Source organism: Symphodus melops, assembly GCF_947650265.1.
Source record: "Symphodus melops genome assembly, chromosome: 18".
NCBI classification, from domain to species: Eukaryota; Metazoa; Chordata; class Actinopteri; order Labriformes; family Labridae; genus Symphodus; species Symphodus melops.
The window spans coordinates 18,749,982-18,777,597 of record NC_136708.1 but is presented as its reverse complement, the minus strand read 5'-3'; the positions used below and the strand labels follow the sequence as shown (position 1 = coordinate 18,777,597).

The following is a 27,616-nucleotide window of genomic DNA, read 5'->3' as shown; positions in this document are numbered from 1 at the left end:
GAGTGAACAGCCATCACTCCGAAATGCACCGACTGCTTTCCCCCTTTTAAAAGCTGTTTTCAGCATCGTTGAAAGCTGTCGATCCAATAAACTGAACCACCCCGCACTCCTGTCTGTCCTCGAGGATAGACTCACCGATAGACCAGTTTTATCTGATGTACAGATACTGCAGAAGGACAGACGAGGCAGGCAGACCACACATACGTTTTTTTTTTCTTTAATAAGTTTCCCTGAGTTCAGAACGATGTGCTTTTATTACTGTATGTTTTTGATGTAAAGTCTTAAGACGTAAACTTAATCAAACAGGAGAAACTTCCTGAAGAGCAGAATAGGAGAAGCCCCCTGTACGGGGCGAGACACAAGGAGTGATGCATTATCTCAGAATAGACAGAAGTAACAGTTATTTAATGTCCGCTATCTTCATTCATAAAAAGAAATGGGTTTTTTTTTTACTTGTCTTGCTCTGATACATATTGTAATGTGAGGATAAAAGCTCTTAGGATAATGTGTTTCTCTTGTCTCTGTGTGCAGATCATCCAGGACCGCGTGTTGGAGCACAGCTCCAGGAGCAGCCTGATGTGGAACAGTCACCCTGGGGGGCTCTTTGCCTTGCCGCAGTACTCTGGATACCTGGGAGACTTTCCCTTCTACTACGCCACGCTGGGTCAGTAATACACACACACACACACACACACACACACACACACACACACACAGAAGCAGAGACACATTAGTACCTGTACAAAGTGCTGTTACATAACAGCAATCACTCTTCCTCACACCTGAGCTGCGGTGAACTGACCCATAAAGAAGGCTCTGAAAAGTTTCTCATAAGATTCCTTAAGCATCAAACACTCGAGCACAAAATGTTTTGTCGAACTCTGTGGACATGAAAAGACTTTCTGGAGGTTTGGTCGGGCTCCATTTGTGCATTTGGAGCAGAAACACGGCCTCAGGCCTGAGCGGCTGCCCCCCCCCCCCTCCTCGAAGGTCTCGCAGTGAGTGCAGTGGAGAAACAGGTCTGTGACGGATGCTTGTGTTCGTCCTGCTGACACACACGCCCGTCCATCACTGGCTCTTGAGTCAGCACTGCCACTTTACCACTGCTGCTGCCGCTGCTGCTATCACCGCTGCCACCAAGCCAATTCCTCTCGCTACGGTTCAGCACCACCAAGTTTTTACTCCTCGGCGTATCTGTGACCCGGGAGCCTCTCATTCCCTCACGTCTTCACTCCATCTTCATCCACAAACATCCACACACACACTCAAACATGCACAGGCCACTGTAGCACAACCCTCCGTATTAAATTGACGGAGCACTTAGGGTTGGAGAGCCGATATCATAATGGATGAGTGAGGTGACAGCCAACAATTAGAGCGCCACAGACTTTATTTGTTTGTCAAAGAGGAAAGCAATTAAAGCAAAAATGTATTTTTAGGAGACAAGGTGGCTTGTCACTGATGGGAAAATGAGTAAAATCATAAGCATTTATTCTTTCTTCAAAGTGACACTTTGCCAAAAGCAAGACCACACACACACACACACACACACACACACACTAATCATGCATATCTTCTCTCTGCTCGCACAGCGGGAGAAGAGTTTGTTTTGTTTTTGTTGCATGAGTAACATCACTTGGTCTTTACAAACTGGAAGAGACTTGATTGATAAAGCTGATTACAACAGAAAATACCGCATACCAACATAAACTCTTTATGAGCCTTCATTTTTTAAATGCTAACAACCACTGTCTACGAATATGAGATTTTACAGTAAAAAAAAGTAACAATAACAGTAAATCAAAGTTATCAACAGTGGTGATTGATATTCTGTGACCTTCAATTAAAAAATGCAAAAAAATGAGGAAACTGAGCAGAAATATTTCAATCATTGCAGTGATATATTATCTGCATAGAAAACGACACTAATACACTCAGTACACTGTGCCACACAACAAAACTGACAAAAGCTGACAATAAAGCAAAAGTATGAAGAAGTTAGGAGATAAATCCTGCCTGTCATCACTGTAGGGTTTGGTTTGAGGTTGGGCGGGGTTGAGGTCAGTCCGTTTCTTCCGTAGTTTAGAAACCAAACCAGAGTGGGAGGACAGTTTTCCTCATGGACGTTGGTTTTGTGCTCAGACTAACCATAATGGGAAAATAACCCTTCTGATCGTCCATAAAGTTTGAAGCACTAACAACGGGTTCTAATCTGAGGGGTGGGTCATATGATCAATCCAAGAGTTTGGGTCATTGGCTGTTAGAAAATACATTTTATCCTCCAAATTCACATTCCTCTTGATTTTCTTTTATTTATTTTACTTTTAAGTCTTATAATGTTGACGCCATTATTTCCCAAATACAATAGATCATTTGAATGCAACACACACATTTCACAGTTTCACACACACATTTTCGGAGGAAATGTGTGCGTGAAACTCACTGCTTTAACCAATAGAAATAAAAGCTTGTGATGCTTAGGTTGTAAGTGCTTCAGACTTTTTCATTGTAAGGGATCACTAGCTAAATACATTGGAAACCATTGTGGTTAATGGGTATTAAAAGTCTGCTCAGTGGGAACAAAACCACAGAAAGAACAGTGGTAACAAAAGAACGTCATCATCTGCTGATTCTTTTTAGCACAAAGTGCATCTCCGATTCATTGGGAGTATTAAATGTCCTCCAACACCCAAATATCTCCTGAACAAGCCTTTTGTGTTGCTGTAAACATTTAGCTGGTTAGCCTGTGCCATGTGCTGATACAGGAGGGGATAAAGAAAAAAAAAAAGCCACAGAGAGTCGAGTGCCAAAGGCAGAAAACGGTCTGCACATCTGAAATATAAAACCCTGCACGACAACGAAGGCACTAATTCTGCTCCAGGTTCTGTTCACTCTTTCACGAAACACACTTTATGAGCTTGTTCCACATCTACATCCCAGGTGTTTTCAAAACTCTGCACGCTCTTTACTTTTTCGTGACACAAACACAAGGAGAGTTTAGCAAGTTTTAAGACTGCGTTATCGTCCCCCATCATAGAAGTAGCTGCAAAGGAGAGTCCTCTAAGGCTGTCTCCTCCGCGCTATGCTTTGTTGCTTTGGGTTTGATTAGATTTAAATTAGGAAAAAGTAGGACGTCCTCTATGATCCGTCTTCCTCAATATCTTATTTCCTGCTCATTTTCAGCCTCGATTACTTCGTTCCGGCATCAAGTCAGACTGAATTGAAAGTCACATCAGCACTTAGTCGTGTGTTCGTCGGCTTCCACATGCAGATGAAGAGTTTCCGAAATGAAATATTCGGTGATCAAAAGATTTGGCATTTTCAAAACACATGAACGTTGTTGAATATTTTAAGATTGGCTTTCCTTGACAATTAAATCATCATAGGCTTTTTTTTTTTTTTCTTTATGCTGACAGACTTGTTTCAAGTGACATCTTTTACTGAAAATAGTCAAGTGTTTGGGACAGAGAGCCTTCAGTTCTCCTGAGCCTTTTTTTTTCTCTCCAAACAATCTGAAATCACAGTGATGGCTGACAGTTTGCTCGCACATGTTCCAGCCTGAGTTGTTGTTTCTGAAAATGATGAACTGCATTAATCAGTGACCTTCTTCTCCTCTGTCTTATTTCAGGCATTAAGCCCTACCCAAAGTTCACAGCCGTCATCCATGCCGTCTCCCCTCTCGTGTCCCAGTCCCAGCCCATCCTTAAGCTGCTGGTAGCCGTGGCCAAGTCCCAGTACTGTGCACAGGTAAACTCATCTATTCATGTGTGTTTTCTTCACTGCAGAATTACCCACAATCCTCCACTGATCTCCACCTTGTGACTCCTCCAAGTGCACCACATTATGGGGCTCATTCTGTGCGAGCACATTATCCAACCGAAGCCACATCAGCGCTCATCCTCCATCCCTGTGTGTGTGTGTGTGTGTGTGTGTGTGTGTGTGTGTGTGTGTGTGTGTGTGTGTGTGTGTGTGTGTGTGTGTGTGTGTGTGTGTGTGTGTGTGTGTGTGTGTGTGTGTGTGTGTGTGTGTGTGTGTGTGTGTGTGTGTGTGTGTGTGTGTGTGTGTGTGTGTGTGTGTGTGTGTGTGTGTGTGTGTGTTATGGTGGATTGAATTAGACTAGCAGTTTGTTGCGGTGCTACATCTGTCTCCATGGCAGCCAAAGCCCCTTTAGCACAGCTGGAGACGGCATGTATTGATTCCCCCGCTCGCTCTTTACCAGCTTGGGAAATGAAATGGAATTTGCTCCCCATTGGCTGGTTTTTGTATGAGTGCATGTGTATGTCTGTGTGCCTGTTGTGCCAGCAGAGCGTACAGTCTGAGCGAGGGAGAATGTGTTTCTGTGTGAGTTCTGTGTCTGAACGTGCAGCTCTTTCATTGTGAGTTATGTGTATGACTATAATTGTTTGACATTGGAATATGCAATATGAATGTGTGTTTATCTGGACGGGTCGATTGTGCATGTGTGTACCTGTGTCTGTTTGTTTCAGAGGTTAACATGTCGACGTTCTTTTCTTGTCTGTGTGAATGACTTGGAATGATTTTGCATGTTTTGTTCATAATGCCAACCTGAATCTTTGGTTCCAGTTGTGAAACTTAAAAAAAAAAAAAAAAAACTTTATTACCCATAATGCAAACATATACGTCAATAGCCAATTTCAACTTTTTACCTTTCGGCCTTTGATTTGCAGTCGAGGTAACATTGATGACGTCAAAGAGATGAAACCACAGTTATTTTCTCTCTTTCACTTGAAAAAGCTCGTTCTGGATGATTCCACAACTTTTAACAATCCTCTTGTGACCTGTACGTTGCCTTTGAAGGCTAACATTTGCTGGAGTGCCTCATTAAATGTTTATCAGACACAAGTAGCCTCAAAAGAAAGTTAACTAAATACAACTGCAGTATATACTGAAAGATATTTACTTATCTGAAGGTAATTGTTCTAAAAAGAAGAAAGTAGATCTTTAGTTGTAGATGTTCTGGTCAATGCTCGAGAACCATCACAACTTAAATCTTTTTCTTTTTTTGTAGACTTTTTGTTCGAGCTCCAAAGTGAACTTCTGGGCTTGAAGTTTTGACCAATATTTGCAGTGCTATTTGTAACTCCATGAAAATATGTTACACCTCTAGATGAAGTCAATTTCATTCTGTGGAAAGCTGTTCAACCACAGATTAAGTAGTGGATATTAACATGATAGGAGACGATTTATTTATTTTTCATCCAAAAATGCGCGATCCAAAAGTCTCCTAAGTGTTGATCTGTGATGTAAAATAAATCCCTGTTCTGTTCTGTTTGCAGCACTTGTACACAAAAGTGTTGAGGTATAATATCCAGCCAGCATTCAGCTAAACATTCGCAGGAGCCGTCTTCCAAAATAGCAGGTTGAAAGCATAAACTCTGCCTTCTTCTTTATTTTTATGGAGGTGCCCTCGCGTTTGCAGGCTGTGCATGCAGAATGGAGAGCCAGGTACACGGTCTGCGCCCGCTCTCAGCGTATAGAAAAGAACAGAGGGGAGGGGAGTGGCTGCTGGGCTGCAAGCAGACGAGGAAAGGGATATAAATAAATGAAATGGAGAGAATGACTGAACGCGGAGGATGAAGGAGGCTAAATTAGGCAGGAGAAAGCTTCTTGCATTCTGACACAGTGGCTCCATGCTGCGCTTGTGTGCATGTGTGTGCCTGTTCAATCTGTGGGAAGCGCTTCTTCCATTCCCGCGATGCACAGATTTACCGATCCTTTCTTTACAATTTTTCCTCCAGCAATACACACACAAACACTGACACAGACACACACACACACACACACACATGCAGGCATACATCCACAATGCTAGCATCATGCTGCACCCTGAGAGGGCTGGTGAGCTGACAGAGGGACCATCTGTCTTTCTAATCAAACAGGAATAGAGCACCGTAAGGGTGGATTAACGCTTTTCTCAGCCATGTGTGTTTGTGTGCACCGACTGCGTTACCTGTTGTTATCTTACAATGTCACTTCCCGTCCAGATTCCACCTCACAAATAATGCATGGTTCTTTTTTTTTTTCTTTTCTTCTATATGCTTTGGCTTTTAATGATGAGATCCTTTTTGCCATTCATCAAACAGCTGTGTTGTCATCCTTTTCATTTTTTCCCCCCACTCTTTTGGCACACAGCTGCTGCAGTGGCAAGGCAAAACACCTTGACACAGACATCCATCAAAATCGCTCCCAGCTCATAATTTGGCAGGTCCAGTCAGGGTGCCAAGTCCCCGAGGGGAACTGCTGCTGTGTATGACGTAGTTAATGTCAAAATAATGTGAAGCTTTATTGATCCCTTCAGGGAAATTCTTGCGCTGAGGTACAGCACTGCACAGCCATACTATGCTGGCTTCATTTACCGATGTGTTCAAGGACACTTTAGAAGGGCAGAGGTTGGCTGACACAATATGCTGACGATGTGTTCCTGTCCCTCTCCTAATTAATTATTTGTTGTTTATCCAAGAAATGTAGGGAAACAGATTTTTCTTATTTTTTTGGTTTTGGTTTGTTTTTGCTTTATGTTTCCACAGATTGTCTTTGTTTTATTGTGTTTTATCTGTTTTAAACTGTTTTCTATGTTGTTAATAAATGCAGTCATTAGGACACCATTGAAGCTATTGCAGTACGTTTTTGTTTTTTTTCCCTTTTAAAGTTTTCTGGTAACACACTCTGTGTTCTAATGTGGCTTTGGTGGATCGAGAGTCCCAAAACACTGTACACAATAGAATAGAGGGACTAGAAGTGACAGCGTGGCAGATGGTGGTGCTATGGCTTCAGGCAAAGCTCAGAAAACAGCACACTCGTAAATCTTTGGAAATACATTTTTTAACAGCGATTTGTAAAGTTTTCTACTCGGGAGAAAATGGGAGGCAGGGTTGTGTGGAGAAGTTTCTTTCTGATTTATAGCCCACATGCTTCATATTGTTTCTTTATGGTTGATCTAACTCTATAAATTAACTCTCTGCATCAGCATTTGATGACTTTATAGTAATATGAAACATTGCCTTGAGAAACTGTTCACATCCAATGTATGAGATGTGGTTGAGTAATGAACCATTTTAAAGGAACCTTTATTTATCCTTTTGACCGTTGACATGCCTTCCCTCCTCACATTTGCTGTGCTGGTCAAAATGTATCTTCACAAACTACATACCTTTTATATTTGAGGAAGGTTAACCTCATGACTTCTTGATTCATTTGATAAGATTTAGTCTTCGGTTGCCTTCTTCTTTCTAGCTGACAAATATCACCTGCAGACTAATCCATTAGCCAATCCAAAGAATGCTAATGTTAGCTTTACACGCATTTGATCATCTTGTATCTTGAGCATGATAGCTGCACATGATCTCATGCTAAGATTAAACCTGTGTGTAGTTGTATTGCGAGTTGGTCAGTATTCATCCCACAGTTGGATTGTTGATTACATTGTTCCTTCAGTCCCAGAAATGAATATGAACACAGTTTGAACCTTTTTTGGAGCATTTTTCACCATTTTTTTCCAATCGCTGTGGCTTAAGAATTCATAACATGTGGCTAAATGTGTATGTAGAGGGCAGACAGGAGTCATGTCATGTGTATCTATGTGTATATGTTCCCCCATCGAACATTCAATCAAGACGTCGAGTGCAGCTGGAGAACATGAGCCCTTCATGTAAAACACAATCTGACAACATGCAAGAATGGAAAATAATGTTCAGCGAGAATGAACAATGGGATGTCATTGTGCATAGACCAAATCATACGGATCATAATTGGAAATGTGTTATCACTCTCGTTGGCCTTTTGGCTCTGAAACACTTAATCAGCCTGGAATAAGGTGACATTCTCTGGCTGCAGGTCGCTTAAATGTCACATGTTTAGGGGGGGGCTGACGAGGCGACAAAGACAGCATGCTGCCTGTTGTTTTGGTCGGAGAAAATGAGACATGTACGTCAGTAAGATCTTTTTATTTTTTTCTTTCTCTTAGATCATCGTCCTGTGGAACTGTGACAAACCTCTCCCCGCCAAACACCGCTGGCCTGCCACCTCAGTGCCCGTCATCGTCATCGAGGGAGAGAATAAGGTGAGCCTCCACATCCGCTCCTCCACTCAGTTACCTTAAATGTGTGATTGCTATCATTTCCAATTACACCTCCCATTATATGCATATTCTTTAACTGTTTTCGGCACTGTATCCATTTCTGGCAGTAAATGAGTTTTCGATTTGTGCTGCACTGATTCCATTGAAAGGACTTTTTGTGTGGTTTAAATTAAAGCTCACTAATGGGAGTAATATACTCTGGAAAAGAGGCTGATTCATACTGTTAGTAAAGATAAGGAGGCTTTAAGTGCATAATTACATGTATTTATTTCTCTATGTGTGTATGCTGTTTCTTCAAACCGTGCATCACTACTAAACAGCTAATTAACAGAAAGAAAGGACCGAATCTCTCTGGAGAAATAAGGCACAGTTGAGTTCATGATACATTATAAATGTACAAAATGCCCTGAAATAAGCTTCAGCATTGATTTTATTATGTTTCAGGGTCGGATTTCTCTTAATGTGTTCAATAACTTCTGGTATTCTCGTCCCTGCAGCCATTTCAAAGTCATTATTATTATTATTATTCAATCTGCATTGAAAAAGAAGCTTTTTGGAGATTTTCCTGAAGACCTTTTCTTCCTTCATGAGATTCACATTCAGTCTGAAATGTATGTGGTGAAAGGAGTTTCAGGCAGAGCATTAAACCAACAATATTTCAAATACAAAGCTGCTGAAATTGTTAACTTTTTATTGGAAAATGTAAAAAAAAAAGGAGAGGGTGTCGTATTTACAGTCATACCACAGTGACAGTCACCTACGAGAAGCTGAAAAAGGAGCACTTTATGTTTCATCAATCATTATTTATCAAGCACCAATTCATGAAAAGTGTTATCTCGAGATGCTTTTCAAAAGAGCAGCTTAAAGAGTGTTTTGTGAAGAAAATGACACAGTCGCATTGTGGAAATCTTTTGAACCAAGAATGTGCCTTTTGGGAGCTTAAAAGGGATCAATTTGAACATTTCTCAAGAAAAACAGCAACTACTCAACATCTAAATGATCAGTAGTTTGTCTATGGAAGAACTGAATAGTAATTTGAACTTAAATGTTCAGGTTCACGGGAGAAAAGCTGTTCTGATTGGTCCTTTTTGGGTTTGTCTCAGTTATGTCATTGAGTCGCTGTGAAGATGTCGAGTTCTTTCTCTGTTCTCGTGATTGACACTGTCGTAGGAGACACTTTGTTTTTCACACGTTTTGAGTTTTTTTTCCTGAGTAAAGCCTCCAGCGAGCCGCGAGCGTGCCTCAGTGGCACTTATTATGACGACCTTGTTACGGCCCGACGCTGACGACTCAGCTTTGTTCATGTGTGAAGCCGTTTGTCTTGACCTCCCTGCGACCTCTCCTTGTAGAAGTCAAAGGTCAGACAGGGACAACGGGGGTGATATTGTCCTTCATAAACTCTGACTCCAGCACAGTTTATTCCTTTTTGTTTTTTAAGGCTTGAAGTTGTTTTGAGGGAAAGGAAACCGGATCTCGCTGCTCATCTGTATTCTCAGACATCAAACTCATCACACCTTTCCCCTGCTGCTCCTGAAGACTAAACTTGACCTGCCAATCACAGGAAGAGGTTCTCACATCAGTGTCAGTCAGCCGGCGGTAGGCTGGGTTTACAGTTTCCTTCTCCCCGTGGCTCTGAGTGGTTTCTCCCAGGCTGTCAATCACAGCGGGCGGTGTGTGTCCGTGACAAGCCAGCGGAACAGGCTTAGCGTACTGACGTTGTGTGTGTGTGTGTGTGATTGTGTGTGTGTGTGTGTGAGATTGTGTGTGTGCGTGTGATTGTCTGTGCCAGGCAGCCTGTGGTTTGTTGTAGTTGTGGCGGGTTCTGTGTTTACCGTGGCGAGCAAAGCTGTGTTCCTCCACCCCACAGAGGAAGAGAAGGAGCGAGAGTTTTTCAGCGTTTTTTTCTTTTCCCTTCTCTCTCTCTCTCTTTTATCCTCTTTCTAAGATTCTCCTTTTTTCTCCTTGTCGTCCTCTCACCTTTTTTTTTTCTCCAAATTCTCCTCTCAGTATTACTCCTGTGCTTTTTTTTTTTTTTTTAAATATTCTGAGAACATGCGTCCTTCCCACTAAATTTTAAAATGATTTTGATGTCTCATATTTTATTTATTCACCCCACAGTTTGATTTAATTCTCGGTGTACTTTATTTGAACCAACAAGGCCTAAATCCTGATCCAAAGCCCCCACACTGCCAGGGAAGAAAGAAAAGGGTAAAACCTTTACATTATTTATCCTGTCCTGAGAGCGTCACAGTTTAAAAAGGATGAGTCTAAAAATAACAGAGCCGGTTTATTCACAGCTCTCCAAACATGAAAAAACAAAAAGTGCTGATCATGTCCCAGATTTATGATCTTTTTTATTAGAAACATGAACTTACAGTTTTTTTGGGGGGGGGGGGGAGGCGAAAATCTGTATCAATCAATTGGTCATGGTATTGAACATTTCATTGACTGTCGTTCTGCTGATTTGCGAGCGAAGAAATGTGGGAGGCCAATTCAGATCCGCTCCGCTTTTCTGAGAAATACATGGGCATATTTGTGATCTGTTTTTGAAAGATTTCCTTCTCCAGTCGGAGAAAAAAAAAAAAAGAGCAAACATTGTTAGTTTAGCTCTTTTTGAAATGTTGAATGAGTTAACAGGAAGACAAAATCCATGTTATCCTTTAACACCCTTCTTTTCCTCCCTCTGTCACCCTCTCTGTCACTCCGGCTCGGTGGCCAAAAAAAAAAAAAACAGTTTATGTGTGTTGATTCAAGCCGTGTGAGAATCCCAGCCGTGCTTTAATATGGTCTTCACACACTGGTGGTCCTCCTCTCTCCTCTCTCGGCTGCTGTCCTCTAGAGCGGAGGTGAAGTGCTGCAGGCAGATTCCTGCTGTAAGAGCTCACATTCCTGGAGAGCAGCAGAAGGCCCCGGGCTAATGTGTCGCACTTCTAACATTACAAACCATCTGGGGGGATGCAAACACCAGCCTCTCATCTTATCTCTCCCTTTTTGTCTTCCTCCATTTCTATCCTGTTTTTTTTTTTTTCGGGGGGGTTCGGGGTTTTTGTTGATGTCACTTTCTCCCCTCCTGTCTGCCGTAGCGTTTCTTCTTCGCTGGTATTTTCCTCAGCTGGAAAACAAGTAGCACAGAGAGGGGATTGTTTTTTGTGCTCGCTCTTTGATGCACGCTGGAAATTACAGCAGCAATGACGACGCGAGGAAACGAGGGGGCTGCACCGCCCTCCTCTTTTCCTTCTCTCAGCGCTCATTTAGTCTCTCCTTTAATTCGTCTGTGAATAAAAAAACGTCACTCACACACACCTCCGCTCCTCGGCCCTGTTGAAGTGTGAGCAACGGGCAGAAGTTTCCGAAGGCCGTGTCTGGCTCTGGAGGGTTGGGGGAGATTTAAGCGAAGTCGAAGGGCACTTGACATCAAACTCAACAGTTGTGTCAGTGCTCAGCTGTGTGAGAGGTGATGGAGCTCCATTTGTTGCTGCATCAAACAGAACGCCAGCAGATATGAAGGATTAAAACAGGATTACCACCTCCTTTATGTACAAGACTTACTGATACTGATTCCAATATTATCTTAACTAATAGAGTTGTTGTTGTTGTTGTTGTTGTTAGTGTTACGTGTGGGTATTGCATTGCAGTGATTTGTACTGGCTTCACATACAAACAGGTTTTCAAATGAAATCTTTTAAACCGAAGCGTAAGAGTTGTAGCTTTGAGCCTCCTCAATCTGGTCTGCCACGTCGTCATGGAGACGCATGTGTGGACACTTCTCACGGTTCGGATGAATTTCTGGCTCGTTCGACATTTTTGCTCGTACTGCACATCTTGCAACACACTTGCACAGTGAGAGCAGAGCCAACGAGCGGCTGGCTCCGCCCTCACCGCACCTTCGCCGCTTGGTTTCCTGAGCGCCACGGCAACAGCAGGCACGCCTCGCAGGACTCGTCTCCCACATCTCGAAGGACGCCAGCGAGTTGGAACGGTGCTGACGCTGACGCCGTGCATGTGACCCACATGACGCTCCCATACACCTGACTCCAGCTCTCGTCTGTGGGAAGTTTGGAGGGAGACTTTGACGGCTGACATTCCTGAATGTCTTGATGACATTGTTTTAAACATAAGAGGCTGTCTAACAGGCCTGGCACAGCGTGACAAGAGAGTCTTGTGTTTCTCTCGGTGTTGGCTGCTTCCCCCCCGGCTGTAGGAGTGATGATGACCTGCAGAGAGTGAGGTTGCGCCGCTGGAGTGCAGCAGGCACACAAAGCCAGGTGTTTACAGAGAAAAGAGGTCAACACGGACTGTTCTTAAATGTAAATGTAATGGCTTTTCAGTGCAGGTGCTGTTTGAAAAGTATTCTCTCAGAGGCCTGACCTTCAGAGCCGCGGCTGAATAACTTGAATAACACGCCTTTTCAGCCCGTTATGCGGTGTGTCTGGATGTGTTTGTGAGTCTGCCATTACAGCTTTGCAGTCGTGAGCCGTTTCGTGTTTGTGTGGGAGGTTTTGTTTGACTTGGAGCACACATTCAGTTTACAGTACACACACTCCTCTTCCTCGAAGTGAAGCCGCTGATTCCTCATCCCAGCACTTTTCTTCTCAGTGTCAGACCAAAGACTTCCCGTCTAAATATCCTCAAGATGTTGAGGCACCAAGCCCCGTCCACCGCCATCTCTCTCTCTCTCTCTCTCTCTCTCTCTGCTCCCAGTAAATAATCAAGTGTCGTGTGTTGTGAAGTTTGGATTCATTATCTATTAAATATACATATTCTCCTTTGAAAAATGGTGCCGAGGAGAGGTAAATTAGTGCCTTATGTCGGACTCATGACTCAGGCTGGGCCTCTTTTGCTGCGTTTATGTGTTCTTATTGATTTAAAAGAGAAAGACGACCCTGCAGCAGTAATGGAAACTTGTATCAGCACTCTGTCACTGTTGGAAACAATGGGGAGCCGTGTGCAGTAAAGCACAGGATATTGGATTTTCTCTTTTTCTCCGTGTGCTGCTGTTTGTTGATGTCCTGGCTTGTTGTCTCCCCTGAATCCAATGAATTTGTAAAGACTCATTAAAAATGTATAAAGTATATATTGGACACGAGCAAAGGCCTTTTATCCTGATATTTCTCCAGGTAGGGAAGCTGGGATCGAAAGAGCTGAATGTCAGAGCAGTTAGAAGCATCCTTATAGAGGCTTTAATATATATTCACAGTATGTATTTCAGATTGATTGCATGACTTGTGTGTCACATGGATAGATGGACACACCAGGAATTGTGACTCAACTGTGAAATGTTTCTCATATACATGGAGGCGTTGTATCTTTCAGCTTCTTGTTTTGGTTTATTAGCCTCCAACGTTTCCTCTACTGTTTTAAACCTGTGTCATCCAATGATAACAGACTCACTTCTTCATCCAGAAAGTCTAAATGTTTTTTTTCATTTAACCTTTATTTATCCAGGGAAACAAATCCCATTGAGATTAAAAACCTCTTTTTCAAGGGAGTCCTGGCCAAGAGGCAGCAAACATTACACAGTCAGACTCATAACATACAGACAATTAACAGAAATTAAAATCATAAAAGACAATGAGTAATAAAACAGTTACAAGTAAAGGAGTGTGTCTCAAGTTCTCTCAGCTTTGATTTAAAAGCATTTAAAGAAATCAGTTCAGTTATTTTCCAGTCTCTTGTTCTAAAGATGCCTGTTGAACCCTTCGTGCTCTGTGTGTCCCTCTGTAGGTGATGAGCAGTCGTTTCTTGCCCTATGAGACCATAGTGACCGATGCCGTCCTCAGCCTGGATGAAGACACAGTGCTGTCCACCACAGAGGTATGATAAAAATCACACTGAGTATAATGGAACACTTGTCTTCTTGTGTCTCCACAGTCAGTTTCTCTTGAGACGAAATAGTCTCCCCATGTCCCAGATGCAACTCTCTGATTGCATTTTCTTTCAATTTTTTTTCCCGCTTTCTGTTTGTCCTTGATGTTTTCCAGTTATCGCTCCGTAGTTCACTTTTTAAATCGCTCAAACTACTCTAACTTTTACTCCCAGTGCTTCACTTTTTCCCTCCTCTCTCCTGCCTTTGTTTCTCTGCCTTCATTTCCCTCCCTTTCTTCTTTACTTTCCATCCTCTTTCTCATGTTTTTGCACTTGTAATCACACGGTACCACCAGAAATCCCCCAACTCGAGAGCAGCACTGTTTGGGGCGTTTTTGTTCCACACGCTGTCAGGGCTCTTCCTGTTTTGTTTTTTTCCCCCGGACATGTTTTGGCATGGCACCATGGGAAGCCAGATGCTGCTTTGAACAGTTTAGAATTAGATCTCATAAACGCTGTTTGTGTGGAAGATCAAGATGGCAAGTTTAAGTTGGCACTGAGAGGAAAATCCAGCCCCAAAAGCCAAATCCACCAGTGTTTCTCCCATGAAGCCATTTGGATCAAAATCACAAATTAAAAGTTGAAGAGAGCGTCAATGAAAGTGTGTTTTAAACAAGAAATTAGGTCAGCATCTGTTCAGCCTGTCAGGCATTGGTTCTCAACCGACGGCAATGAAAAAGGGTGTTTTTAACCAATCAGATTTGTTCAATGAAAAATGTTTTAAACTAGCTCTATGTTTGAGATAGCTAGCTAATGAGTTTACAGTTAATAAAGTAATCTTAAAGTAATAAAATGTTTTTTATATCAATCAGCAAAAAAATAAAATAAAATGTTAATTGTTGATAGCTAAAAGTAAGAGTAAACATTTAAAAGGTTAGCGAAATGTGATGAATAAAAAGATTAAGTAGTAAACCAATAATAATGAACAGCTGAAACAGTTAGAGAAAACCGTTAGCTAGACGTAATGGTTAATAGCGAAAGAGTTAGCGAAACGTAAAAGACATGAGAGCAAACACAAAACAGCGAAAATAATGCATCAGTTATTGAAAGTGCTTGTTTAGAATTATAAGTAAACAGTTGAAATAGTCATGTGAAAAAGTTTTGTAAAAGTTATGAACACACTGTTGCAAGTAATGAACACGCAAAGAGGGTGGTAAAAAGATTTGCCTTTATTTAGTCTCTAACTATATTTCATTCTGTATGTCCGTCCGTCCAGGTGGACTTTGCCTTCACAGTCTGGCAGAGTTTTCCAGAGCGAATCGTAGGCTACCCCGCTCGCAGCCACTTCTGGGACAGCAACAAGGAGCGTTGGGGTTACACATCCAAATGGACCAACGATTACTCGATGGTGCTCACTGGGGCCGCCATCTACCACAGGTAAAGACCACTCCTCATAATACTGTCTTCTGATCTATGAAACTACAGCTGTTTACCAGCTCCCATGACACATTTCAAACTCCACTGGGTTTTTTTTTTTGTTGGTTTTTTCATGCTCCTTATCTCCGTTCCCCCCTTCTGTTACACGGGGATCACAGCCCTGCTCGTTCCAGCTCTCCAGTGTTCAGTTGTCTTTCTTTTGATTCAACACTTTGATGCAGTGATCTGTGGATCATAAAAGGAGGTGTGATGTTCAGTGGAGCACAGCCTCAGGAAAACCAATGTTTTGACACTGGTTATGTTTAATCCAAAAGAAAAAGTCAATTTGTCTGCTACACAGCGTAGCATAGTTCCTCCGTTTAGTTTGACTAAAGCCCTGTCAGCTTTAATATGACTTCACTCAGCTGTGATGGGGAGCAGTCCATTAAGCTGAAGTCAGCCAATCACTGCACCCAAAACGCTTAATCACTTTCAATAAGTCAGTCGTTCAATCCATCCAGGAACTTCAGCACTCAAGTCTGTTGATGAATTCAGACTTCTACCCTCAGGCGTCAACTTGTATTGTAAAGGAGTCTAAAAAATGTGCTGCATTTAAATGAAGCGGTGCAGTTGTTTGGGATATTCGCAGTTCCTCGGCAACATCAAAAGACTTTAAACTGTAGTTTTTCGTCATATTTGAACAAAACACAATCTTCTTACAGTTCGTGAGGAATAAACACCAAAAAAATATCAACTTCAACATGTGTGATTAGGAGCAAATGTAAGAAAAAAAAGAGCTGAGATTGAATCAGACAAATCAATTGAAGCATGTTTTAAAATGTACAAGCATTAAATGAACCCTGGAAATCACCCTTCAGTCTTCTTCATCATGCACTGAAATGCTTTCACATTCTCTTATGAATGTACACCCCCCCCCCCCCCTTTTTTTAATTCACACTCTTTTCCGTCTGCTGTTCCAGGTACTACCATCACCTGTACACCAACTACTTACCCACGAGTCTGAAGAGTATGGTGGACCAGCTGGCTAACTGCGAGGACATCCTGATGAACTTCCTGGTCTCTGCTGTCACCAAGCTGCCGCCCATCAAGGTCACACAGAAGAAACAGTACAAGGAGACCATGATGGGACAGGTAAGAGTGGACTCAAACAATCCACCACACTGGATGTCTGTAAAAAGAGTGATCACGTGTGTTTACATAAAGGATGACTATGTGCTTTTTAGGCACAGAGACACCAGAACAAGACGGCTGCAGGTTGAGAGAGATGGTTTGCATCAGAGAAAAAGTCATGACTGATGTGATTATATAATCGACTTAGATTTTTGTCCTCCTTTTTGAAAATGTGATTCATGTTGACTCCAGTGGTGCTCTCTTCACATTGGCGTGTGTCTGAAAGTCTCTTTTTCCACCCAGAACAAACGGTTGCTGGGTTACAAACAGCATGAGTAATTTGTCTAAAATTCTTTGGAGCGACTCGGGGGTAAACAGGACAAGTCACTTTACAGCAGAGAAACAAAAGCACAATGGGGAGTCCTGTACAGGGTTTTCTTTTTTCTTTCTTTTTCTGTTTTGTCGTTGCATGGCTTACGTCATAGTTTGTACGCAGGACCCAGTCTGCCAAATATAGAGTATGATCCAGCTGATGATTAATTGAGTAGCATTGATGTCAGGCGACAGTCAGTAATGCTTTTCTCTTGTCAGAGTGTCTCAGTTGTTGCTTTGATTAAAGGCAGAATTCAGATGGCTGTCGGTCCTGTGGCTCTTTTCCTTCACTTCATCCCCCCCCCCCCCCCCCCCTCTCTCTGTCTCTCTCTCCCTGATTTCTACAAGTTGCCTTAAAAATGTTTTACTGTCATTTCTGCATCAGATTATTAACCTATTGAGATGGAGCGTGTTGATATAAAATCAGAATTGAAACTTTTCTTAAAGGTAACACACATATATATATTTTTTTAAGTTTAAATGAGTCATAGAGCTCCCCAAAACATGTCTGTGAAGCTTCTTACTGTAAGTCCACTCTGAGCCTGTATTTGATCATGCCTATAAACCCCTCTATTTCAGCCCTGCCCAGAACAGGCTGTTTCTGTGTCTGTAGCTTTAAATGTAGATGAGCTGAGTCTGACCACGCCCCCCTCTGTAAGGGCTTCGGTGGCTCAGGCTTTCTGTGCACCTTGCCCTATCGTTAGCTGTTGAAAGGCAGAGTCAGAGGACGCATGAACACCTAGCTGTGGAAGTGTCACCCACCTGGGGGAAGGGTTACTGCTCTCTGTGATGTCACAAAGGGAAAAGTGTTTTTGAATAATATGTGACATTTAAACCATTAACTTGTTGACAGCCATGTTTGCAAACCAGTGATCGAAGGCATTTATTATTCACAACACTAAGTGACTTATTATGGTATTAACTTCTTCGTCTTGTGTGTCCTCTTCTCCCTCAGTCTTCGAGGGCTTCTCGCTGGGCCGATCCGGACCACTTTGCCCAGCGGCAGACCTGCATGAACAAGTTCGCCAGCTGGTTTGGCGCCATGCCGCTGGTCCACTCCCAAATGAGACTGGACCCTGTCCTGTTCAAAGACCAGGTCTCCATCCTCCGTAAGAAATACAGGGACATCGAGAGGCTCTGACAGGACCGGCGCCCCCTCGGGGGAGACCCCACGCAGGGGGAGGCGCGAGAGAGAGACTCGGTGGAGAGTAGAAGGAGTACTAGGACTGCAGCAGGATGGACGGCGAGCGACGCAGCTCTGTCTTCCACTCAGCACATTGCCAATGACCACAGCACGGGAAACGGATGAATAGGAAAGAAGCAGATGGCGTTTGGATACGAAAAACACAAACAAAAGCCGCAAACACAGACATACAAAGAGGAGTACACAAACTGATGGACACGCCAAACAGTTCTGTGTGTTTTTTCAAATGTGCAAACACGCAGCACTCTCACTACTGACGACAAGAACTCTTGGATAGAATATTTTTTTGTACAACGTGAACATCGACGACTTTGACTTTTCCTGCTCTCTCGGCACATGTGCAGGATGGTAGAAGAGGAAAGGTGATTGCAAACCTGGCAACACCACCCACCATGAATTGTACTGGTGGGACCCCCCCCCCCCTCTCCCAATCAGGACATAATCCTGGACTCATCAGCAAACTCCAGCTTTAAAGGCCTGTTTGGAGTTGATTTGATTTCTGTACAAATCAGCTTGCCTGGTATCACTGTTGACCCTTTCTTCTTCTGTGAGAGGTTCAGAAGCAGAGTCATCACTTTAATGTTTCCACTCTCAAAGGTAGAACATGTAAACAGCAGAGTCCGACCTGTTATTACAGAGCCCTGACAAGGTTTTGATATCAAAGCAGACATTATTTCCTGAGATTTTAGTAATCGACACACATCCGTGAGCCTGAATACATCCCGCCTGTCCTACCCTCGGCTCATTCCTTCATATTGCTTTTATAACGGTCTATCTGCTTTTTCTGTTATCACCAAGATAAGTTAGAAAAACATCTCGTTTCATATCCCATTTTCTCTCTCTCATACTCGCCTCGGTTGTTGTACTTTCCTCATCAGTTTTTTTGCTTTCTCCACTTTCATCTTCTTTTATTTCTCCCTTCCAACTCTATGTACTTTCACTCCTTTATGTGTGTGTGTGTGCGCGCGTGTGTGTGTGTGTGTACAGAACCTTGAAAAGTTGGCTCATCCAACCATAAGCTCAAGCAGAGTACATTTTCCCTCCGTTGGAATGAGCAAAATGAACATTTCTGGATGAAATGGAGCAGAACGTTGCATTCTAACCCAAACTCGTTTCGCCCATTTATTTTTTCCCTTCATATTCCTCTGAGGTTTTTTTTTAAAGGGGCAAATGGAATAAAATCTCAGACCGTAGCAGGTCTTTAGTGACCTGTGTTATTTTACAGGAGTGCTTGTGAGAGGTTGTTGTTGTTGTTGTTTTTTTTCTTTCAATCCTGAGCGCATCAGTGCCAATCTGACATCAGGGTCTGCCTTTAAACTTGTTTATTGCACATTACGTTGCCTGCATCGCTTTGAGATGCCTAGATGCTCTCGCGTTTCAATATCGAGTCATCAGTCCAATGCGCCGCTGTCGGTGTTTTGTCCCCGTTCCGTGACATATCAGAGGTCATTAAAGTGACAAAAGGTTTTCTCCTCCATTTGTCACTCTAGAGATGCCTTTTTTTTTTTTCCTCGCCTCAATTAAGTGAACCTATTTCATTTGGAGTGCTGTTTTATTCCCAGGGGACAAGCTGTTGATGAAACACTCTCACATTATGGACCATTGTGTTGTGAAAGCACTGACCCACAAACATACCCTGCTAGCTAATGCTAGCCCCCCCCCCCCCCCCCCTCCCCTCACATCACAGATGTAACCACATCCAACTGCCTGACAGTTTGCACCTTAAAGGACCGGATCAAAACCGCTAAAAAAAACAAAACAAAACAAAAAAACACACTTTACCCTTAAGTGATCGTTTCTAAGAGGAGAAGGCAAGTTGGTAGCAGAGCTGAAGCACGCAGACTGTGTGCAGCATGCGGCCGAGAGCACAGGCCGTCCACTCTCACACTTAGTTTGCAGACACTTGAATGAAAGCAGCGTGCTTTTAGTGGCCTTTCTGTCAGGCAGACGTTCAGTTTAATGTGTCTGCCAAAGCTGTTCAGTGAGCGTGTAAGTCAACATCAACACCATCAACGACTGTTTGATTTTATTTTCATTTTCAGTTTGTATGTTTTATCTACACGCTTTAGGTTCACATGTATTGTAACGTCTTTTCAACAACGGTTTTTTATATTCAAGAAAACTACTGTTTCATATCAACGCTGGCAGGACGATCATGTTTGCTTCTCACGTTTGTATTCTCTTATTCCAAAACTCAACGTTTGGATCAGTATCTGTTTGCCAGGAGAGATTCATGATCTGTTTAATGTTCACTCATCTACGCTGCGTGCTTCTGGGAAAATGTGCTCCTCTTTACGTCTGCATCTGGTCCCGTTTTCATCCTCGGAGAAACACATTGTTTGAATCTATATCGAGGCTTTTATGTTTGATCATTAGAATCCATGTTGTTTATCATCTCATGAGAATCACGTCCCCTGGCTTTGCAAGATATTTTACTACACAAAAAGAAAACCTGTGCCACTCTCAGCACTGTACATAGACATATATTTATTTTTTATCGGGGAACAAAAAGGACTGTGTACGGTTTGAGATGACGTGGCGAGAACATAACACTGATCCTGCATCGCTGAGGGGAGTTAATGGTATTTATTCAGTTTATTTTCTACACGCTGTGCACATTAATCCACAAAGATGCCAATAAACAGCTCATATTGTGTTTCACTCTGCAGAGGTTTTCTTAGCGTACGAATCCCGCTCGGTCTTAAACAAAACTCCCCGAGAGAGAGATGTCACATTTCCACGTCGCGTTTGGAAACTTTTTAAAAAGATTGCATACGTCGATGATCTGGAATTGGTTTTTGGACGCAGCATCTTGGCTCTCTGCGGGAGTCAAATTGCAAAGTCCCAATAAGATCCACGCCAACTAAAACATGGAAAATAATAAGCAGCTGGGTCCTGTGCAGCAGATGGAAACATTCTCCGATTCTGTCGTGACATCTTTCCCCTCAAGCTCTAAATAATGGCTCCGAGGCTCTGACACTTTTAGGGCTTCAATTGAATTGTTATCAGGTCAAGAATCTTGGCTCCATCTTCCAGTTGGCGTAGTTTTAAAGTTCATCAGAGCTCATATGGAGTGTGATGGACGGGATTTAGGCCACCAGGAAAACCTCTGCATCCGCTTAAAATGCCTCTGTCGCGTCGTGTCTGTCGTGTGATCGGGGGGAGAGAACTTTATGCAAGTTATCATTTTGTGCTTCAAAACAGATAGATGAAGGTTTACCCAAAATGTGCCAGGCAGTCGGTGTTTGTAGTGGCGCCAGAAAAAGAGTCTGTTCTTGATTTTGTGCCTTTTATTCTTCTTGACATGGCGAGCACTGTCCTGTTGTTTCAAGTCAACGGGCGGCGGCGGCAGCGTACGCGGGGCAACAACAGTCCTGCTGCTTTCATACACTGGATGAGTCACAGCCTCCATTCTTCTTAGCATTAAAAAAAAAGAAAAAGAAAAAAAAAAAGAACGACCAGTTTTCATCTTTGTGTTTGGACACTGTTGCCGAGGTGACGACGTATGACCACTTCCTGTTTTGGGTTAATTTATGAAAGATTGGCTGCATCACGTAAACAATCAGCAGTTCCAGTTTGTCTGAACGAACTCGGTCGGGCCCAGCTGTCCTGATGCCTTCTCCTCCCTCCTACCTTGTAATTAACAGAAGACTTTTATAGAGGTCACAAATGAAATAGATAAATGCCAATTTTGTAAGAATGATTTATAAAAAAATAAACTCATATTTGATAATAACTGCTTTTCCTTGTGCTGTTTTTTTTAACAGGCTGTTTAAATGTTTGTGTGTCTGTTTCTCTGGTGGAAAATATATTATATATTATATTATAGTAAAATATTTTAACTGTGCTCAAAGTGCTGATTATCCACCCCTACTACATTTCATTCGGTTGCTCACAGAGCATATTCTTGTTATACTGTGTGAGCCTATGGAGCAGTGGTTCCTAACAGGTGGGTCGGGATCCAAAAGTTGGTCATGAAGTTTTCTTCAGTGGCTCACAAATGGAAAAAAAAACTGTGTCAAAATGTCTAAGAAGTGTTTTTTTCATGTTTAGCACCGCCTGAAGTCTAAACTGTTCCACTTTCTATGAAGTACCGGTACATGTGAGTGATTGAATATATCTAACATTAGGGTCTTGATTTCTTTGTAAGGTGACAGCGAAGGGGGGTCCTGAGGCTGGGCCCGTTGAGAGCCTCTGCTATAGAGAGTGGAAACGTGAATTTCTGATGATGATGACTTACGCACAAACACATCGACAGACGCCAGTGTTTGAGGATTGATTTATCAGGCAGCGCTGAGACGAGGACTGGTGCTTTGTGTTTGTTTGCCGCCACGTGCTCAGTATAACCCTGCACCTTTTTTTATTCACCGCATCATTTTTCCGTCAGGCTGTGAATGGACAAGTGCTCAGCCCCTGACCTCTCCCTCGGCTCAATGAGAACACACTCCATTTGTTCAGTAATAATAGTCCCTCAATGCTGCACTGCTCTCAGAGATTGAATAAGCAGGCCTGTATTAGACCACAGAGGAGGGGTTTATTAGTCACTCCTCAAAGCATTGATTTTTTTTTTTACTCTGCTGAAAGCCAGCTCGCCGCTTCGATGCTGCATCTGTCCTTCTGTGTCTCCCTGAGGACGACAGCCTCATAACACATCGCAGATATGACCCCGGCTTTGCTCTGAATTATTAAACACACCCATATCAGACACCCATATTCTCATCTGTATCTGTGTGTGTGTGTGTGTGTTTGTGTGTACTCAGATTTGAGCTCATGTTTCATCCTGGTATTGAATGAGCTCCTTTGTGAATTCTGCCTTTTCTCTCCTTTTTACTCGACTTTCTTTATCTCATTTATAAGAGATGGGCTTTTTTTAAGAGTCGGTAAAAAAATAAAAAAATGTAAGCAGAGACCAAAAGCTCTGGCTGGTTGATAGAACCGGAGTCCTATCTTTTAAAAAAAAAAAAAAATCCCCATTTCTTCTTACTAATCTTAAAAATAGAAAAATGAATTTGTGTCTCCACAAATCTCCAGATACTGGAGTTAACTTTCATGGTTTCATCTTCCTACACTTCAAAACGTTCTCCTTTTCTGCTCTCCTGCTAAGATTTAGAAAAAGCTCCGGAGGTTTATGTTTATTCATTTAGTGCGCTATACATTAGTCTAAAATAACCAATCATCAAAGTGTTCAGTGTGTAAATTGTTCCTGTAGTTCCCAAAAATGCAGGACCATGCACGAGGAGGCTCCTCCTGTCTAAAGCTAACGTCGGGCTGAGCGCTGCAGCTGAGGCGGGTTTTAAGCCTCCTGACAAACTGCTACATCACGACCACCTGTCAATCACGTCAGCTAACTGTGCCTAACTCGTATTGGTCATAATGTTAAAGCTGATATTAAAAGTCGTCCCCCCCCCCCCCCATATGTTTGTGACCACGAGGACCATTACTAAGCTTTTGAAGCAGGACGTAAACTTCTTTAAATCCTTCCTTTTGAAAGTGTGTTTGTGACTTCCTGTGCGTCTTCACTCAGAGCACAGAGGGGAGGGGGTGGGTGGAGACAGAGCACGGAGGGAACGCGACTTTCAAAATCGTGCTGATTCTGTCCTGTACATGTGAAGTTCCCTCAAGGCTGTTTCAGCATCATGCTGTCAATCACATCGCCTGGCGCCGCCCCCTTAGCAACGTTTTAATAAAACATATTATCGATCGTTTAATCTTTTTGTTTTCTATTCAGAAAGTCTTCATAATAAATCGAATAAGATTAAAATATTGACAGAGACACAAATTGAAAAAAAAAAAAAAAAAAACACGAGAAGAAGTTTTTTAGAAAATCACAGCAAGATTTATGTTGAGCAGAAACCTTTGTTTGTGATGACATGTGAAACAACAATTCAAACAGCTGATCGACGTCGGAAGAATCGGACTCTTTGCCACAGTGTTTGTCTTTCTTATTGAATTGTTTTAGGTGCTGTAGAAAAAGTTCACGTACAAGGACGTCACACGCTTCTAACACGATGAAATAAGTCACTGAATTCATGATTTGAGGATTAAATAGAATAAATCAGTGTCTACTGAGCTAGTACCTACACATAGATAAAAACATGATACATATATTCACTCTGCTGATTTCTTCAGTCATAATGCTGATTCAAATGTGGAATACGGAGGTCGACATCACGAACAATGACGTCACCGACACTTCTGGGGTCTCGGAGGAGTCGAGCCCTTTTCGCCTTCATTTGTCTCCTTTCCTTTTTTTCCCCTCGTCTTGTTTCACGTCTTCTTTAAAAACAGGCTGATATTGCCAAAGTCCCAATTTCTTCTGTAAAGTGCAGCCTCAGCCAAGTCTGAGGTACCCTGTCACGAGCCAGTTTAAGACCATATCAATTCTCTCTTACATGCAGTAAACCAGTGTGTGTGTGTGTGTGTGTGTGTGTGTGTGGAGGGGGGGGCTCAGCTCCTGACAGCCAGCATGGAGTTGATCTCCCAGATGAGGTTGCGGAGTTGGTCCATGATCTGCTTCAGCTGCTGATTCTTCTGCTTGAGCTTCTGCAGGAAAAATGACAACAAGGGAGAGAAAAACGTGTTTTTTTATAAAAGAGGCTGAAAACCAAAAAAACAAAATATGTATAAATGTCAAAAGTGGCAAAAAAGAAACAACCATGTTTGTCTGCTGAAAACCAAAAACCGTAGCTCTCAAAAGGTTCAAAGGTCAGACAAACAACTGACAAATCAACAAAGCAGTTGGAGTTACAGTTTGAGCAGAGAAGAAGTCATTGTTGGCAAACAGGATTTTAAAGTTGAACTCCAAGAAGAGAGATTGAAGCTGCTCCGACTAAAAACACACCTCACATCATCCTGCTCTGAACACAGCATAAACCTAACACTTCCCTGAGCACAGGAAGTCCCTGTTAAATATCACTTCCTTCACCGCAGGTCTCATGTGATCTTGTTCCTAATGATTGTGCTGTTTGCAATAAACAGGGAGATTTTTTTTTATCACAGCAGAAGTCCTGTGAGAAAACATCCTTTAAGTTTCTGCTTCACTCTGAGTCCAGCAGGGTCCACAGGTTGGATTCAAACTCGGGCGGCCCACAGACACGAGGGGAACATCGACCACGACGATACAGACGCTACAACAATAAAGTTGAATTAAGCCTTTATAGGGCCCTCATTGGAATACTTTGAAATTCAACAATTCTACCTCAGAGTGCTTTTGGGGGACATAACAGAACTTTATTTCTGTTAAAACATTTTGCGAAAATTTTGAATTTCATTGAGAAAAATTAACACTGACGAAGATACCATATTTGGTTCAAATGCCACAACAGCAGTCTGACTCGACCGCTGAATCAATCGAGTAACATCAGAGAACGTCTGTGGTTAAAGTTCCCGCTGGGGAGGCTAATACGCTAATACTCGGACGATGTTATTGGCTGGTGGGTTAATCGGTGGCGCTCTACTTTGAAGACGTTTTAAGGATGCGATGGAACCCTGCGTCGGGGTGTTGAGCGACATAAAAAAGGGCACGTTGTCGTGTTGTGGAGAGACACTAATGTGTCGGAGGATTTCTTTTGGACAATTAGCAGAATCTAACAGAACAGCCGGCTGCTCCGTGAAACAGACCGATGGGAGGACTAACACGCACTCTGAGTGCTCCTATATCCAACACATCTCCCACCTGCACGCCGACCTCTCCTTTAACACAAACTACCTCAGCTGACTTCTTTCCGTGGAGCCTCCGCAAATCTCTAAACCAACACGTCGATTTGACTTAAGAGCACAGGAACACCGCCCGTCTGTCACTGACGGCTTTGCCTCGGAAGGCGCTCCGCGGATCTCTAAGTCAACATCTGCCGTGGACTCAAGTACCTGCACGCACCAGCTTTATACACACACGGATAACAACAGGTGCAGCCGCTAAATGTGTGCCACCTTTGAAGAGGAAACTCGGGGGGGGGGGGGGGGGGGGGGCTGCAGCACGTCGCCGCTACTTTACTCAGCAGCTTCTCTCCTGATGGAGAGCGGAGGAGAGCTGCTGTAGCTGCGAGTGTAGTGAAATCTATTAAGATCAAATCCATCTCCGTCTACTCGCTAACACTCCTTCAGCCATGACTAATTACCAGGCTTTTTTGCGGCGCAGATAACACCTTGAGCAATCGATTTCACACAGCTCTCTTAATACCAACTGTTTAGCTGATTGTCCTTGAAGATATTTCCAGAGTGGAACATTTGGACGCCTTCCAGTCCCTCGTTGTCTCTCCTTCCTCTCCCCTCTCTAGTCGTTCGTTCACTTTGATTCAACGTGCACGTGTGTGTGTGTGTGTGTGTGTGTGTGTGTGTGTGTGTGTGTGTGTACACTACACGAGATAGGCCTCATTACTCTGACGAGCTCGTGTTGAAATAACTCGGTCATCGTCTCTGCGTTAATGAGCTGATACCACGAGGCTTTGTGATTTCAAACACAAGGAGAAACAACCAGTGGTGCTTTAACATCAGCCTCTTTTAGCGAGCGTTTAAAAAGAGATGATATTTTCATGTCTCCGTTTTCAGACATGAGCGGGCACGTTTGTCTTCAAACGCCAAATTTGCTGCATTTGAATCGAGATTCTTCCATTAAAAAAAAAAAGAAAAGAAAAAAAAGACGACTCCTTGTTTTCTTTGGAACAGGAAGTCTCAGAATCTTTCACAGAGGCAACGCGAGTATGAAGGAAGCGAAGCCTTCCCGGCCTCGTTCGTTACAAAAAGGCTCGCTGGCGTATCTCGATGTACGAATAAAAAGAGCGCTATTATCACAGGAACGATTCTTCAACCTTCATGACCTCATCATTAGCGTAGCGCTAATCCTTTACACCTATAATGCCACGCTTTTGAACCACCCCCCCCCACACACACACACACACACACACACACACACACACAGGTCTACCACCCGGATTCCAAACTCAGACAACAATGTTTCGATGGCTTTTCAATCCGCTGCAGTCCTCCTCCGACACGCTCTGACACGGTGGCCAGTCAACAACTCATGAAAGCAAACAAGGAGGCGCTGTGTGAGCCTCCTGCAGACCGGCAGAGCGCCCTACATACCTGCTTCTCCCCACAGACGTCGCCAGAGTGGCAGAGGGGGGGGGAGTGTGGAAAAAGCACGACGACCCGAAAAAGAGGGCTTGAAATGAAGATTGGCGCGAAGAGAGGAGACGGCGGCGAGGTGAGACGAGCCGAACAATGCGAGTGTGCAGCTGTGGAGATGTTCATGTGTGAGTGAATTATTTCACTGTGAGGCTGAGCTGGTTCACTGCACTTGAAAATGTTTGCTTTTCTACGTGTGTGTGTGTGTGTGTGTGTGTGTTAGAGAGAGAGAGAGAGAGAGAGAGAAAGAAAGACTGGTTAATCTACTCGATAAATGTCAATGCTAATACTTGCCTTAATAAGAAGAACTGCTGAGTGATCGATGATCCAATAAGCAGAAGAAGCTCAACTTTACAGCTTCAACTCACTAATGAAGTTTCTTTTAAGACTTCAATCATCGTCATTGATTCATTTTGAAAACATAATAATCATAATAATAATAATAATAAAGTCTCCTGAAATAA

At 42.9% G+C, this 27,616-nt stretch overlaps 2 protein-coding genes across 2 annotated transcripts in view; one reads left to right on the top strand and one right to left on the bottom strand.

Moving 5' to 3' along the window:
* Nucleotides 1–21,762, top strand: part of ext1b (exostosin glycosyltransferase 1b) — a 108,033-nt gene extending 86,271 nt beyond the window's left edge. Inside the window, exons 5-11 of the mRNA XM_079368265.1 lie at nucleotides 532–664; nucleotides 3,629–3,747; nucleotides 7,985–8,080; nucleotides 13,823–13,912; nucleotides 15,180–15,340; nucleotides 16,300–16,471; nucleotides 17,778–21,762. Of these exons, the coding sequence (XP_079224391.1) occupies nucleotides 532–664; nucleotides 3,629–3,747; nucleotides 7,985–8,080; nucleotides 13,823–13,912; nucleotides 15,180–15,340; nucleotides 16,300–16,471; nucleotides 17,778–17,963 (957 nt within the window). The 3' untranslated portion in view covers nucleotides 17,964–21,762. The remainder of the gene's footprint in view (nucleotides 1–531; nucleotides 665–3,628; nucleotides 3,748–7,984; nucleotides 8,081–13,822; nucleotides 13,913–15,179; nucleotides 15,341–16,299; nucleotides 16,472–17,777) is intronic.
* med30 (mediator complex subunit 30) overlaps nucleotides 21,452–27,616 on the bottom strand; it is a 35,574-nt gene continuing 29,409 nt past the window's right edge. The window contains exons 5-6 of the mRNA XM_079368266.1: nucleotides 23,456–24,569; nucleotides 21,452–23,384 (exon numbers count right to left, since the gene is read on the bottom strand). Of these exons, the coding sequence (XP_079224392.1) occupies nucleotides 24,474–24,569 (96 nt within the window). The 3' untranslated portion in view covers nucleotides 21,452–23,384; nucleotides 23,456–24,473. The remainder of the gene's footprint in view (nucleotides 23,385–23,455; nucleotides 24,570–27,616) is intronic.